At 39.2% G+C, this 16567-nt stretch overlaps 1 protein-coding gene across 2 annotated transcripts in view; it reads left to right on the top strand.

Moving 5' to 3' along the window:
- The window catches only part of NAPB (NSF attachment protein beta), an 82568-nt gene extending 66257 nt beyond the window's left edge, over positions 1–16311 (top strand). For both annotated transcript variants that reach the window (XM_004601793.2, XM_055130887.1), the window contains 4 exons: positions 9881–9985; positions 11168–11236; positions 11603–11653; positions 13148–16311. In XM_004601793.2, coding sequence (XP_004601850.1) covers positions 9881–9985; positions 11168–11236; positions 11603–11653; positions 13148–13258 — 336 coding nt within the window. In that variant the 3' untranslated portion in view covers positions 13259–16311. The remainder of the gene's footprint in view (positions 1–9880; positions 9986–11167; positions 11237–11602; positions 11654–13147) is intronic.
- The last annotated feature ends 256 nt before the right edge of the window (positions 16312–16567 follow it).

Below are 16567 nucleotides of genomic sequence, written 5' to 3' on the forward strand. Positions count from 1 at the left end.
ACATCAGCACCTGAATCTAACATACCCTCCTGTTTTGTTCATCCTCAAAGGTCATAACCAAAGTAGGCTTATCATCAGTAATCTCTTTTGCCCAAAATATTTCTGCATTAGTGCTTCCAAAATCACCCTTTCTTTACATGCCTGTATTTTTTCCTAGTATACATGGAAGCAAAAGCAGTTGAGCAATATGTTCCCCTTTTAATATTCTAATATCCGCTTGGACATTGACTATAACTGAGATTTCATTCACAAAATCACTGTCAATGAGTCCCACTTTTACATTAACACCTCGCAGAGTCATACTACTCCCTAAGATCAATCCTGCTGTTGCTTTTGGAAGGGGGCCATAAACATTAGTTTGAATTTTATAAATTTTATGAGGAATCAGAAACAAATCCTGTAAAACTGAAATATGGGCTGCTACACTTCCCTCTGTTGCTCTTACAAGGTCAGTGTAGGACAGTTTCTTGCTAATGCCTTTTGGTTTATTGATTGTTATCATGGTAGGGGATGAAGAACTCTTTATCTTCATTTTAGATTTTATTGAAGATTTCCCGTATTGTTGAAGGGGCCCCGGGTCAAGCCCCGACTCCTGTTTCCCGACGGCTCATTATCTTTTCCAATTTTTTCTCTTTTGTAATGGCATTCATTGGCCCAATGCTTCCCCTTCCTACTTTTCTACAGACGCCTGGTTTTTTTCTCATCCTAGAGCTAATACTTGTACAATTTCGTCTGAGATTTCCGAAAGCTCCACAGCTGTAACATTTTATCTGGTTTACTTTTTTTTTTTTTAAGAATTTTATTTTATTGAATCACCATGTGGAAAATTACAATGCTTTCAGGCTTAAGTCTCAGTTATACAATGCTGAAACAACCATCCCTTCACCAGTGCCCATATCCCACCACCAAAAAAAAAAAAAGTACACCTCCCATCCCGCCCCCCCACACACACCCCCCCTTGTAACTGTAAATTTCACTTTACTTTCTATTTACTTTGGTTACATTCAGTATTTCAACACAAACCTCACTATTATTGTTAGGAGTACCCCACTAGAGTCACACCTGTTGTGAAGAGATAAGAGGTTTTGGATTTCTGTACTTTAACAACTAAGTCCAGGGAGATTTCTTCCAGATATTGGATCATTGCAAGCTTGTAAACTCCATCTGTGGTCGTCATAATATGATGGTCACCACGCCCTTCACCCCCGCAATTGAGACCAACCATCATGGCTCCGTTCCTTCCTTCGCCTGCCACATCTTCGCCATCAACCTCCCCCGGGGTAGGGAAGTGGCTGGAGGCTACCGAACTCGGGTGGCGGGAGAGACGGCTGCTGCCCTAGGCCCTGTGCCTGGCTCGGTGCGGTGAGGCGTCCCTTCCCTCGCCCGCGCCCTTTCTTTTTATTTTTATACAACTGGCGTCCCTGGGTGGGCACGAACCACCAACCTTTGGCAAGGAAGGAGGAGGGAGGGAGGGAGGGAGAGAGAGAGAGGGAGGGAGAGAGAGAGAGAGAGAGGGAGGGAGGGAGGGAGGGAGGGAGGGAGAGAGAGAGTGAGAGAGAAAAGAAAAGAAAAGAAAAGAAAAGAAAAGAAAAGAAAAGAAAAGAAAAGAAAAGAAAAGAAAAGAAAAGAAAAGAAAAGAAAAAAAGAAAGACCTTTCCCCTCCTGGGCGGGCTTGGGGCCACAGCTTAGTTCTCAGTCTGGAGACATTCTGCAAGGAGCTGCCCATGCTGAAAAATGTAGCTGGCGTCTGGATTCATGCTCATGCAGCTGCGGAGAGGCCGCACACACATGCGGCCCCCAGGATCACATCTTGGCGGCAGCTGGTTTACTCTTTTAAAAGCAGCGGCTATTATTTGCGCCTGATGGGTTGGTGTTCCCACTTCCCTACATACTTTAATAAAATCATCCAGAGAGTTTTTTCCCATTAGCTTAGCAGTTTGAATTGCCTTTTTGCAGTCTGCTGTAGCATTTTCCACCGCTAAAGTTAGCATTAAGTATTTCACGAAGGCCTTGATCAGGTATAGCCTTATCAAGAGAGTCTTGGCGTCTGGCAATAAAATCTGTGTAAAGTTCATTTGCTTCCTGAAAGATTTTTGTGAATGTCATAGTACGTTTTGCAGAGGTCTCAAGATAACGCCTTTAGACAGGTCTTATTAACAGCTTCTAAAATGTTTGCCTCTAAACGGACTTGTTCTTCCACTAAAGCCCACTTGCCAGTGCCTAAAATCTGGTTCACAGTGATATCAACTTGTTTTGGTATTTTAATTCTAGCAAATTTCTCAGCCTCTCCTCTCCACCAAGATTTATTTTATTTTATTTTTATTATTTTTTTGTAGTGAGAATTCTGAGGACTTGATTTTTTGTCTGTTTCCTTGCTTTATTTTTTTATATACCATATGTAAGTTAATATGACACCCTCTAGATCTGTCTGTGTTGTGGGGAAAAAAATGTGAGATTTCTTTTTTTTATAGCTGAGAATATTCTATTGTATATACATGTCACAGTTTGTCAGTCGGGTGCTGAAGTTGTTTCTAGGCCCTGCCTATTGTAAATAGCACTGCAGTGAGCCTATGTATGCATATATCTTTTGAAATCAATGTTTTTGTGCTTTTTGGATAAATTTTTAACTTTTTAGACTCCTAGAAGTGGAATTGCTGGATTATAATTCTGTTACTATTTTTTTATTAAGGCACCATAATTTACAAAGTTGATTATAATATTTTGAATACTTTAAGAAATATCTGTACTGTTTTCCATAGAGGCTATACCTGTTCACATTGCCACCAACAGTGAATTCGTGTTTCCTTTTCTCCGCATTTCTAGAACTTCTTGTTTACACTCTTTTTGACAAAGGCCATTGGTGTGAGGTGTTATCTCAATATCATTTTGATTTTTATTTCCCTGATAATCACTGATGATGGCTTGTGTCATCTTGGTGAAATTCCTGTTTAACTCTCACCACCAATTTTTGATGGGTTTTTTTCTTGTTGAGTTTTGTGAGATACTTATATATTTTAGGCATATATGTGATTTTTTTCTATATACCTTTTTAAAAATTAAAAAAATTAAAAAATTAATTTCTTAGCATGTGTGAGTTCAAAGTGTGAAACTGTGCACAATGCATGTGTTCGAGGTCTGACAACTGCCTTCCCTGCTTCTCCAGCAGAGGAATAAAGAGACGGGGGACCACAAACTGATGGTCAAAATATTACAATCAACTCTTGTTTAATGCAGAGCTGCTTGTGTACTTATAGAATATTTAAGGGGGTTCAAGGTATAGGGCTACACATCGGTGCGATTATTCATTTACAGAGGTAAAGTGTTTTGATAGAGGCAATTCTCTCGGGGGAATTAACTCAAGGAGACCCTCTGTTTCCAGCATTTATAGGGGCATCTATATTGCTTTTTTCTTTCTTTGTAGTTATACATATTGAACAATTAAGTTTCCTTATTAATACTTGCAGTTATTTGGATAAACACAGTAAGAGATACAGGTTTCAAAACTTAGTTCTCTGGGCTCCGAGGGCAAGCAAGGCTTTTACTATAAATTCCAGGCTAAGTCCTCAAGCCAATTCATCTTGTCCTTCCCCATGGTCTCTTAAGTCATAACAACTTGCATCAAGATCATGCATTTATGCTTTCTAAGACTGTCCCATTTGATGCCTCGGTAGCTTCGCCACTTTCCCCAGGTCCATCCCAGTTCCAAGGCAGGACCTCCCTTTGGGGGTGTTAGGATCTACAGCAACTGAAACTTGAATCAAGTAGTTATAACAGATGTCCAGGAGTAGATAAATTTCAGAGTCATTCAACTCTCAAATATTAGGAGACATTATTAATGGTCTTTCTGTGTGTAAGAAAAGAACATTGCTTTGTAGTAAAATATGAAAAGGCTATAGGGAAAATAGAAAATCAAAGTAATTCACTACAAATCCAAAGTCCAGAGTTACCAGAAAGTTTTGATTTATAAGTAACCAAGACTGACTTAGAGAATGTAACAGAAAGAGGTAAAATACAAAGGAAAGATAAACTCGGGGATTGGGGTGCTCGTAAGAGCACTATAAGCTTCTCCTGCTGGGAGGAAAAAGGGGCTTGTCACTGATGTTGTCTAAAACACCTAGGGTAAATATCCAACAACCGTGAACCTTTTTGTTTTAATAGCTGTTTCTTTTGCAGTGCAGATGCTTTATAATTTGATAGAATAGTTCCTTAGGTTTATTTTGCTTTTTCGTCAGTGAAATCAAGTATCTGAAGACACCTGTGAAACCAGTAAATACCACAATAAAGGGGCTGGAGGATAGCACAGTGGGTAGGGAGTTTGCCTTGCACGAGAATGACCTGGGTTCAATTCCCAGCATCCCATATGATCACATCCCACAGGAGTAACCCCCTGTGCATCGCCAGGTGTGACCCAAAAAGCAAGGGAAAAAAAAGTGTTTTGTCAGTGTTGGTTTTTTTTTTCCTGTGTGTACATGTCAGTGGAACTTGAAGGATCTTAAGTCTTTCATTGCATCTAATGATAGGATGACTAGATACATATCTCCCTTGTGTTATTGTCACATAAAAATTGATTTGTGTATGGTCAGCCACCTTTGCATACCGGGAATAAATGCTGCTTGGTCATGATGGATGATTCTTTGGGGGGAGGGGATTTAGAAGGTTGGCTCACACCTGTTGGTGCTCAGGATCTACTCCTCCATGCCTGTGTGCTTGTGGGGGGTTCCCTGAATTTAGGATTCAGGGGATGATGCAATGCCAGGGATTGAACTCAGACCTCTTGTCTATAAAGCATGTGCTTAGCTCTATGGGTTCTTTGTCCAGCCTGATGTTGAATAAATTACTAAATTTTATTCACTCTGATTTTATTGAGGATTTTTGCATTTGTATTCATCAAAGATATTGGTTGTAGTTTTCTTTTTTATTGATGTCTGTTGTCCATACTTACTCTCAGGGTATTGTTGACCATGTAGACACTGCTTGGAAGGATTTCTAATTACTTCACTTGACTTTTCTGAAAGAACTTGAGAAGGATCAGAAAGAAATCTTTGTAGGTTTGGTAGAATGAACTAATAAAAACATGAATCTGGGTTTTGATTTGGTGAGGTCTTCTGATTCCTTTAGTTATTCTGATTAAGGGGCTGGAGGGATAGCACAGCAGGTAGGTCGTTTGCTTTTGCACAGGACCACCCGGGTTGAATTCCTCCGCCCCTCTCAGAGTGCCAGGCAAGCAACCGAGAGTATCCCGCCCACACGGTAGAGCCTCGCAAGCTATCCATGGTGTATTTGATATGCCAAAAACAGTAACAACAAGTCTCACAATGGAGACGTTACTGGTGCCCGCTTGAGCAAATCGATTAGCAACAGGATGACAGTGATAGACTGATTCTATTAAGACTTTTTCTTGGTTCCGTCTAGGGATGTTGAATTTAGTTTATTTTTCACCCAAATATCCCAATTTTTTTTGCATAAGCTTGTTTATAGTTGTTTTGGTAATTTTCTGAATTTCTGTATTAACTTTTTCTCTTTAAGATCTGATCCTGTTGGGATTTTTTTTGCTCTTAATTTCATTGAGAGTCTTTCCTAGTGTTTTTTCAGTGCTACTCTTTTCTTTCACAGAACCCTTAATTTTGTTTAACTTTCTTTAGTGTCTCATTATTTCTGTTTTATTTGTACTCCTGATTTTTATTATTTCCTTCCTAGTGACTTTGGGTTTTGTTAGATTTTTTTTCTAATTATAATGTGAGATTAGATTACTTATATAAGCCATTCCTTATTTCCCACTATAAGCTATTTTTGGTATGTATTTCCTTCTTAGTACTGCTTTTACTATATTCCATACATTCTGATAATATATCTTCATTTGGGGTGGGGGCCCAGCTCTGCTTACAGGGCTCATTCATAACTGGTTTCAGGGACCAGGTTGGAGTACCAGTGATTGCAGGGCTTGGCCACATGCAAAGCAGACACCCTCCCCCACTGCTCTTTATCCAGCTCCATATGTCTTCAGTTCTTGTTTCCAGGAATTTTATTTCTTCTTTAATTTCGTCTTTGACCAACTGTTTATTTAATTACATGCTGTTTAGTGTTTAAATGTTTTTTCACACTTCCCTTTTATGGTAATTTCTATCTTCATATACTTGATCTAAAAATACTCCAGGTGGCTGTCTCACTGCCCATGTTCGGTGCTCTGGAACCGCTGTTTATGGGCTGGATCGGAACGGCCATTGGCCAGGGACAGGCGAAGGAAGAACGAGGACCAAGCTGGTTGCTGATTAGTTACTGTTTATTCAATCTTCCATCTTTCTCATGTCCCCCACTCCTAAATCCATCCTCTCTCTGGATCTACGCTGCTCTGGATTCTCCCTCACTCTGTCTCTCCCCCTACTTGTCTCTTCCACCTTGCCCTCTAGGCTACACACAGCCAGGTAGCAAAATCAGCATAAGAAAGCCCTTCCTGAGGGCCATCACCTTCAAAGGGAACACACCTAAGGGCATTCCAAAGCCCTTCCCTACTGTCAGCAGGCATAATACCACTAAAGGTTTTTTTCCTTTCCTTAGTTCAAGAACTTATTCACATCTTAATACTAGTTATTTTTGTATGGACATAGCAAGAGGCTTGCAAGGTTTGCAAGGCTGCTCTCCTGGCAACAGAATCTTGCCACAGAATCAACTACAGCACTCAGGCCAGATTAATCATTCCTCACCCTAGCAGGGTCCAAATCTAGTTATCACTGTGGATCATGACAGCATTTGTCCATGACCAAGCTCTTAACTTATAGTTAAGCATTAGGCACTTTGGCCAGGCCCAATGTCGATGCCAGGGTAGCACATAACTCACCGCTTGCCCTGGGTCCGTCCCGTCCCTCGTCGGGACCCTGCTTTTGGGGGTGCTAGGAAGTAAGGGCAGCTGAGGCTTAAGTCTAGAGAACAGATGCCCAGGAGGAAAATATCATGTAGTCAAATGACTCCCAGGTTACAAAAGCATTGCATTTGCTAAGTCTTCCTGTGTCCATACAGAAGGACATGGCTCTGAATAAACTATGCAAAGGACTCAAGGAGAAGAGAAAAACAATATATACAAGTCAACAGAACACTAAGAAGCTACAAATACACATGGAGGAATGGGAGCACCATGACGGGAGTAACCCAATAAACCTAAACTACCTGAGGTTATGTTATCCTACACACTCCTATGTTCATAGCGGCACTATTCACAATACCAAAGCCTGGAAACAACCCAAATATAGACAACTGGATAAAGAAACTAAGGAATAACTGCTTGTCCATAAGAAAAGATAAAGTCATGCAGTTTGCTGCAACTTGGATGGTTCTGGAGAGTGTCATGTTGAATGAAGTTAGTCAGAGGGAGAGGGACAGACACAAAATAATCTCTCATAGGTGAACTTAAAGAAACTTATTTTTTTAAAAAAAACCCAAAAGGCAGTAGAACTGAAGAGTAGAAAAACTGTTCTTCAGTAGGAAGCTTGCCACTGGAATGAGAGTGGGGATAAGTTAGGGAAGGAACATGGGTAAAGCTGGAGGGGAAAAGTGCCTGCTTTTGAAGGCAAGCTGTGGAGGGGGTGGGGAACTAGGGACATTGGTGGAGGGAAGGGAACACTGGTGAACTGATTGTTGTTGAGACATAATGTGCCCAAAACTTAATAATGAATAATTTGTAATTCTAATTCAATATGTGAATTAGTGGAAAGGCCACTGTCCACATGTTTGGACGAGCCTCACGCATAAAGGAACCAGCAGAGGAACCCAGGTGTGTAGGACCCAGGGCCGAGATCTCCAAGGCTGCTCAGATCGGGACTGGGCCTCTTCCATCCAGATCCCCCATTTTCCAGTAGCTAGGCAGTCACACCCAAAACTGCCCCCGGCGCTGTGTAATCCTGCTTCAACGGCCAACTATCCAGAGACTGTAAAACCAAGCATCTAATAGCCTAGTTCTCCCTCTTGGAGAACCTGACAAGCTATCAAAAGTCTATTGCCCATGCGGGAGAGCCCGACAAGCTCCCTGTGGGATATTCATATCCCAAATACAGTAACAGATACATACATACCTCTCGGAGAGCTCATCAAGAGTATCCCGTTCGCATGGCAGAGCCTGGCAAGCTACCCGTGGCCCTGGCATATTCGATATGCCATAAACTGTAATGATAGGTCTCATTCCCCTGACCCCGAAAGAGCCTCCAATCATAAGTAAGGAAAGGCTGCTAAAATCTCAGGGCTAAGTGTAATAGACACGTTACTGGTGCCCGCTCAAGTAAATCGACGAACAATGGGATGAGAGTGATACAGTGAATTCACCATGATTAAGATTTTTTTTTAATTTTTTTATCAATTCATCGTGAGATACAGTTAAAAAAAGACCCTTTCATGTTCAAACTTCGATCATACGGTCATCCAACACCCATCCCTTCACCAGTGCACATTTTCCATCACCAAAATCCCCAGTATTCCCCCCACACACACACATTGCATACCTCCCCCTGCTTGTGTGGCAGACAACTTGCAAGGTATTTTTTCTTTACTTTAGTTCTCTACCTTTGATATTTTGAGACCAGTCCTACTTCCCCTCATATCTGCCGAAAATACAATTGCTAGGCAATGTGTTTTGTATTGCTTGTTATGGATATGATCTAATGTCCCGCAACCACAAAAGCAGCCGCACTTTAGGAATTCTAAGCTTTTAATAACTAGGGTCTTAAGAAACTGCTGCCACAGGTTGCTCGCGTCCAAGATTCCTGTGTGTGTCTCTGGATCGTGGCCACGTGGGAGCTGGTGCTTCTTGCTGGCTTCTAGAAAATGGAGCCCGCTGGAGCTCTTATAGGGCAGGTGGTGGGACGGCACCTGCCCCCATCTGGAGTGGCCCAGCAGAGAAGGCCTATTGCAAAGTCCACATCTCTGCCACAAGTTGCTCGGGTCCGAAATTTCTGTGTGTGTCCTAAAAAAAATTTTTTTAATAGTACAAACAAGTAATGCTGGGAAGAATGTAGGGATTAAGGAACCCTTATCCACTGTTGGTAGGAATAAGATATGGTTCTACCTCTGTGGAAAAATAGTATGTAGATTTCTAAGAAAATTCAGAATTGAGCTTCCCTGAGAGCCAGCAGTCCCATTTCTTCAAAGAACCCAATTATTTATTTCTCATTTTAAATTTAAGTCTTGAGCTCATTCTAGATGTCCTCAGTACCACCCTCCTTCTTATTTTATAAGTATTAACTACTTCTAAGTGGGGTTTCTTTGTTGTTTTGTAAAAGACTTTAATATTTCATTTCTAACAAGGCCATTTTAGTGGCCATGGGTTTCTCTATAGCTTTTTAAGAAGCTTATCACTCTGGCTCGCTCCTCATGCCTGTGTTCTCCCTTGAGCATGTATCTCACTTGCTTGTCTCTTTATATCTTTGCTTGCTTTTTTGCCGCTCTGGAGAAACCTCTGTTCTCTCTTGAAAATGTATTTATTCCCTTTATTTTTCTCCACTCGCATTTTCTAAGCAAGTTTTGTTTAAGCAAAACTATCTTGCTTCACTGAAAAACAAAACCCAACAAAAACCAAATCCTTATCACTTCTTCAAGTCTGAGTGCTGGCTCGGTCAGAAAGAGGGTACAGGGGCCGAGGCATTTGTCCTGCACATGGCCAGCACTGCATATATGCCTTGCTGGGAGTGATCTCTGAGCATAGAGCCAGGAGTAACCCCTGAGCACCACTAGGTGTGGTCCAGCCAAAAGCTGTGTGTGTGTGTGTGTGTGTGTGTGTGTGTGTGTGTGTGTGTGTGTGTGTGTGTGTGTGTGTGTGTGTAGTTAAGGGGCAAGGATATCAGTTTGCTTAATATAAGACGATAAATCTTTTAACTCTAACTCTGCCTTCTGTATCTAGGTTGGGGCAAACACGATGGATAATCCTTTGTTGAAGTACAGTGCAAAGGATTACTTCTTTAAAGCAGCCCTCTGTCATTTTATAGTAGATGAGTTGAACGCCAAGGTAAGTTGTCTTACAGTCCTGGTTTTTCCCATACTAGTTGCCCATGTAAATAGGCATTAAGTAATGTTATTCTTGATATCACATCTTTTGGGGGATATTTATACTACTAGTAAGACTAAACTGGTCTCATTAAAAATAATGACAAAGATAGATATATGTCAACTATAATCCTGTACCAGCTGTCAGAACTCTTCTCTCAGAGATCTCTGCTAGTCACATTTCCTTTAGTAGTTTTCTTTAAAGAGAGTAAGGGACCAAAGGAGAGATAACTCCATTTGAGTTTTTAAATAACATGTAAAAAAACACTCATGAAATTGGAATGGAGATAGGAAAAAAATGAAAATCAGGTAAAAGCTGAGAATAACAGGCAGAAACTTGGGCATTTGATGTGTATGGAATTGAAGAGCAATGAAAACACGTTCTTCCCTCTAGTCTTGATTAATGGTCTGTTTTGTTTGAAATCTGGATTGTTTCAGGGGAAAACCTTATCCATTTTTGTAGATGAAAACAGTGATTATGAGTTTTCAGAATTAGAATTAGTTCACATTGATTTCTCCACATCAGACTTACTCTTAAGAAAAATTAATTTTGGTGTTTCATTTCTTTAATTTCGTTATTTTTTTTGTGGTGCTAAGGATTGAACCTCAGACTTCATACAAGACATGCAATCTGCCTCTGTCACACTCTCAGTCCTAAATGCATTAATGAAATTTGAAAACTCAAAATTAATAGGTCTTCTGAATTGAGGTTAACAGGAGACTTCGTAGGTAAATAGTTAAGTAGGATTATAATCACTGTATCACTGTCATCCCATTGCTCATCGATTTGCTCGAGCGGGCACCAGTAACGTCTCCATTGTGAAACTTGTTTTTACTATTTTTGGCATATCAAATACGCCACAGGTAGCTTGCAGGCTCCGCTGTGTGGGAGAGATACTCTCGGTAGTTTGCCGGTCTCTCCGAGAGGGATGGAGTAATCAAACCCGAGTCATCCGTGTGCAAGGCAAATGTCCTACCTGCTGTGCTATCGCTCCAGCCCAGGATTATAATAGTTAAGATTATTAATAGTTAAGTTGGATGTATGTAAATTTTTTGAAGGTTTACGTCTAATCTTTTTGAATGTTTAAATCTTTGTTTTCCTAGTTCAGAGATGAATTTTAACAAGTGAATTTTTTTCTCTCAGCTTGCTCTTGAGAAATATGAGGAAATGTTTCCAGCATTTACTGATTCACGAGAATGTAAATTATTGAAAGTAAGTGATATTGTAACTGAAGGAAATAAAACCCTTTATTTGGGAGTTTGGTTATAAAATTAAATTTTAATTTTATGAAATCTGCTGACTGAGGAGCCCTGGTATTTTCCTGTTTTGCAGAATAGGTTTCAAATGCCACTCTTTAGGGACATAAACATAGTTTTCTGAAGTAGGCAATTTAGAAGTTCAAACAAAATCCTGTTTCTGACTTGGGGTAATTCTTGACTTGTACTTCAATATTTCCCCATATTTGTATAATAATAATATTTGTTAGTATGATACGCACACTTGTGTATTTAAAGTATCTGTTTAAACAGAGAGGTGGAACTTTCCAGCTTACCCAATTTTCCCACATTTATCTTCTAGAAACTTCTAGAGGCTCATGAAGAACAGAATAGTGAAGCTTACACTGAAGCAGTAAGTTAAGCCTCTGATATACTACAGGTTTTCAGGACATACATTGCTTCTTTTCCTTTTCATTATGTAAATGCTGAGTATTTGAACATGATTGTATTATACCAATTTTGTATTTGCTAAGGTTATATCTTATGTATCCCACCAATCTTATAATTACTTACATTATACATAATGAATTTTGCTCTGAGGCTAATTTAAGAGTATTACATACTGTTATAATTGTTTGAAAGTTTTTCTTTTGAAAATAATCTGATGTATTAATAAGCATAAAATTAAATAAATTACATACCATTTAAAATCACTGTATCACTGTCATCCCATTGTTCATCGATTTACTTGAGCAGGCACCAGTAACGTCTCCATTCGTCCCAGCCCTGAGATTTTAACAGCTCTCCTTACTCATCTTTCCCAACAATTGGAGGCTCTTTCAGGGTCAGCGGAATAACATCTGTTATTATTACTGGTTTTGGCATATCAAGTACACCACGGGGAGCTTGCCAGGCTCTGCCATGATCTTTTTCTGTAGCCTTTTAAATTCTCTAAATTTGATTATTGGAATAGAGAAGTATTTGTCCACTCTATTGTCTCTTCAATATGTCTAGAGGGTCATTTTTGAAATTGCACAGCACAGTAATTGGTATAAAGGACAGTATCTCTCACCATTTAAAATATAAGACAAAATTGTTAGAGTTTGCTATATTCTTATATGAAGTAAATGGAAGGAGTTTTTGTGTTCATTGTTTTTGTTTTACCATCTTCGGTTTAGAATCAAGCAGTTACTAAATATCCTCCATTAATATATTTATCATGGTTTTGAAAGGAGTATTTTCCTTTTCTACTTTTGCTTCCAAACCGTTCTCATATTATTACAGTTCCATTTCTTGATAATATGTTGAAATGAGTTATAGGAATTCTGCATCCACACATGCAGCTACTTTCTCTGCAGGTATGGTGTTTTATTTGCAGTAAACATTAGAGTAGTATTGGTTTTCCATGTTCACTCCTAATTTTATCTTCAGATGTAGCATATAGTAAAATATGAAAGGCATAAGAATTGTTCTTTATTCCAGCACAGGATAATAAAAAAGTAAAAGGAATTCTTAGCTGATGCAGGTTCTAGGATGTGACACTGCTCTTGCCTTGTGATTCTGGGGATTACCTGGGCCACCCCAGTAAGACTCGGGGACTTTCAGTGCTGTACCCAACATGTGGTGCTTGGTGATTATCTGCTGTGTGCAAGGCATGCATCTTAATCCTTTGCCCTCTTTCAAAAGTAAAGTTTTGAATTTTGAATTTTTACTGTCAAAAGTAAAGTTTTGATTTTAAATGCTATTCTAACCTAAAATATAATAATAAAAATAAATAATAAAATTGTATTTAAAAAGTTGAAGGAGTATCACTGTAAATATTTAAAGAACCAGGAATCTGTTGTTTGTGTTTCTGTTTATTTTCATGAAATAATTCCTGTTCCTCTGTTCCTTTTTGCTAAATTAGGTGAAGGAATTTGACTCCATATCTCGTCTGGATCAGTGGCTCACTACCATGTTGCTCCGCATCAAAAAGTCCATTCAGGGGGATGGAGAAGGAGATGGAGACCTAAAGTGAAACTTTTTCTGTCTTTGTGGCATGCGGTTAACTCCTCTTTAGTTTCATCTCAGGGCCAACTGATCTCCTGGGATACTCTTTAATGGCTTTATTTTGTTGCACATGAGCCAAATGATGTGTATTATTTAAGCTGTGTTTGTGTCACTGTGAAGCAGACAGATAGGAAGCTCTCACTTGTATATAGTGGGTAGATGGGCTACTTTAGTCTTATCAGGCACCTCAGGGCTTTCTGAGCCTATACTGTTGTCAGATCCGATCTTATAAGGTCTTCTTATTTCTGTTATTTTAGTATTTTCAGAGCCCATGTTTAATTTTATCATGTAATTTTAAGTTGCAACCCAGTTCTACTAGATGCTTTGCCTATTCTCTATAAACTGGCATCTGATTGTAGTCTCTAAATATATGTCATTTACGATGGTTGTTAGGAATGAATTTATGATATTTCTCATTAGAGTAGTTTTTTGTTTGTTACCTTGTGATTCTTTAGATTATGCTAGTGACCATCAAAATGCTTTTATCTATTGCTTTGTGTGCTAACTAATGTGCATGCAAAAATTCAGGACTGGATCTGATTCTGCTAAGAATCACTTACATTGTGAGAAAATGGAGCTTCCTGGCAATGCTTGCTTATATGTGTGGATGAATGAAGGTCAGTTTGACTAATTTATGCTTATCCAAACAATCTATAAGAAAGAGAATTTTTACATACACAATCTTTTTTTGTTGTGGTGGTTGTATTTTTTTTTTCTTTTTGGGTCACACCCAGCAATGCACAGGGATTACTCCTAGCTATGCACTCAGGCAGTGCTCAGGGGACCATATGGGATGCTGGGAATCAAACCTGGGTCAGCCGCGTGCAAGGCAAACGCCCTACCTGCTGTGCTATCACTCCAGCCCCCAATCTCTTTTTTTTTTTTTTTTTTTTTTTTAGTCATACCCAGCGATGTTCAGGGGTTACTTCCTGGCTCTGCATTCAGGATTGAACCCGGGTCTGCCATGTGCAAGGCAAAAGCCCAATCCCCTGTACTATTGCTTTGGCCCCCATACACAATCCTTAAGAGACTGAATTTTCCCTTTTTCTCAAAGTGGAGATAGTTTCCACTTTTGTGATGAGATTTCCTTTCTTTATGTTAACATAAAGGTATTTTAACTGGGACATCCTTTGTTCTCCTGTTTATATTGTTTCCTACTTTAAGATGGTTTCTCTGAGCCACAGACTTGTAACTCTTGTCACAGCCAGAATATTATCTAAATCAACACTTGAGAATATCATTCATTTATCCATTTATCGAATGTGATGGACTAGGGGAAATAATTTTCTGCTTAGCTGGTAGAATTGTATAATGTGTGTTTATGTAACATGTGTTTATATAATACATGCTCTCATACTTATGATCTTGATTCCTACCCCTTATGATATACACTGACATTTTTCTTTAGACATAGGACTGAGCCCTGTTGCCCAAATATATTCTCTGCATTTTTTTAAGTTTCAGTAATTTGTGTTTGATGTTAACTTGCTACCTACCAAACATATATAACCTTCCCCCCACCCCCCCCAAATTGAGACAGTGGTCATCCATGACAGCTAGTGAAATTTCCCATCTTATATCAAATAGTAACAAAAATCTGAATGGTGTTTTAATTTTTGGATGTTTTTCAACTTGGATTTGTAGAACTTTGTTGAACAAAAGTAGAATTGGTGAGACTGTGTGGGATAGATGGCACAGAAGATTTAATGAGTCAATCAGGGATAAAGGAATAACAGGGAAGGATACAAAGATGGGCTAGGTGAGGCCCTGTCACGAAGAGAATGTCATGGATGGCTGTGATTAAGATGTGAAGTATGTGGAGTCATCAGTGATGTCGCTGTCACTTAGAGGTACACAAGATGGACCATAAATTATGTGCACTCTGGCATTTGGCTCTGAAATCTCTTGAGGATGACTTCCTTCCTTAAAAGGACTGGGATTGGCTGATACATACACTTAATTTGTAATAGGTCATTTATTAGAATCTCTTACGAAAAATAAGCAGAGAAAAAAAGTGGGGCCTTGCTACTTTAACACGTTTGTTCCCCAGGCATCTTGGTGTCTCTGTCATGCAAAGTGAGGCCTGGCTTCTTTCACGGCCTCTGTTTCTGCAGCAAGTCTGTCCAAATGGAAAGCATGGAAAGTTAAGACCAGATGTCTCAAGACATTTATTTCTGTTTAGCTTTTATCATGATCTACTAAGAAGATACTATCGTGATTACGGCTTTTAAAAAGTAGCACAGGAAACATTTGATTGTTGCTTGTTTATATGGAAATTAACACTTGTATTAGTTTCTAATTTAAATATTCATTTTGGGGGTTTTAATACTTCACATGGAAAGAATAAAAATAATTGCATGGACTAAAATAAAGCTGACAGAAAATAAATAGAAGATTATAGGGGGGAAGTCCCATTAATAGCCAAATTTTCTTCCTTCAAATGCCCTGTCATATAAGATAGTAAAGCTGTGATCCAGATTTCTGAGTTAGGTTTTCCAGATTTAGAGGGAGTGATTTATGAACTAAAGAAGCTTTGATTTATGTCACATTTCTTGTAGTTTAGCTCATCTGGGGTTCACACAGAGTCAGTTAAGATTTCTTATGGGAAAGCTTTGCTTTTCTGTGGCACATTTTTATAGCTTGTGAGTTCCTTTTTTATTTAGTAATTTGAAAACAGTATTTTTGCACTTGTGGTGTGATGTGTGATGGTGTCACTGTAACCAAACTGTGTGCATTTATTGTTTCCTCTTATACTGTATATTTAAAATGTCCAAATGCAAACTTTTGTGGCTTTCTTTGAAGGACTTGGCAACACGCATGCCCCCTGTGACCCACCTGCCTGAGGTACGATCCCTGATCAGGAACAGATTTCTTCATGTGAGGTTCAGGTTAGAGACTGCAGTGTTCTCCCTTATATCCATGGGCAGACAATTCTAATAGGAAAATTAAATGACAGTAAATATTTCTTAGAGTATGTATGTTTTATGTGAAACTGTACAGCAAATAAAGTGGAAATTATGAGTACTGTCTTGACAATTTTTTTCAGCTACATTTGCACAGATCAAGAGCAACTTCATTTTCTTTAAGTTATTCTCACTTAAGTTTAAGACAAAGAGCATTAAATATTTCCTAGACTTGGGCCAGACAGATAGTTCAGGTATATGCCTTGAATGTGATCAACCTTGGTTTTGGCCCTGGCACCACATGGTTCCCAGAGCAGCAATTGCATCTTTGGGAATTTGCACTGAACTACCAACCCAGTTGACCAAGAATTGCT

The sequence above is a fragment of the Sorex araneus genome, chromosome 3, assembly GCF_027595985.1.
Source record: "Sorex araneus isolate mSorAra2 chromosome 3, mSorAra2.pri, whole genome shotgun sequence".
NCBI lineage: Eukaryota > Metazoa > Chordata > Mammalia > Eulipotyphla > Soricidae > Sorex > Sorex araneus.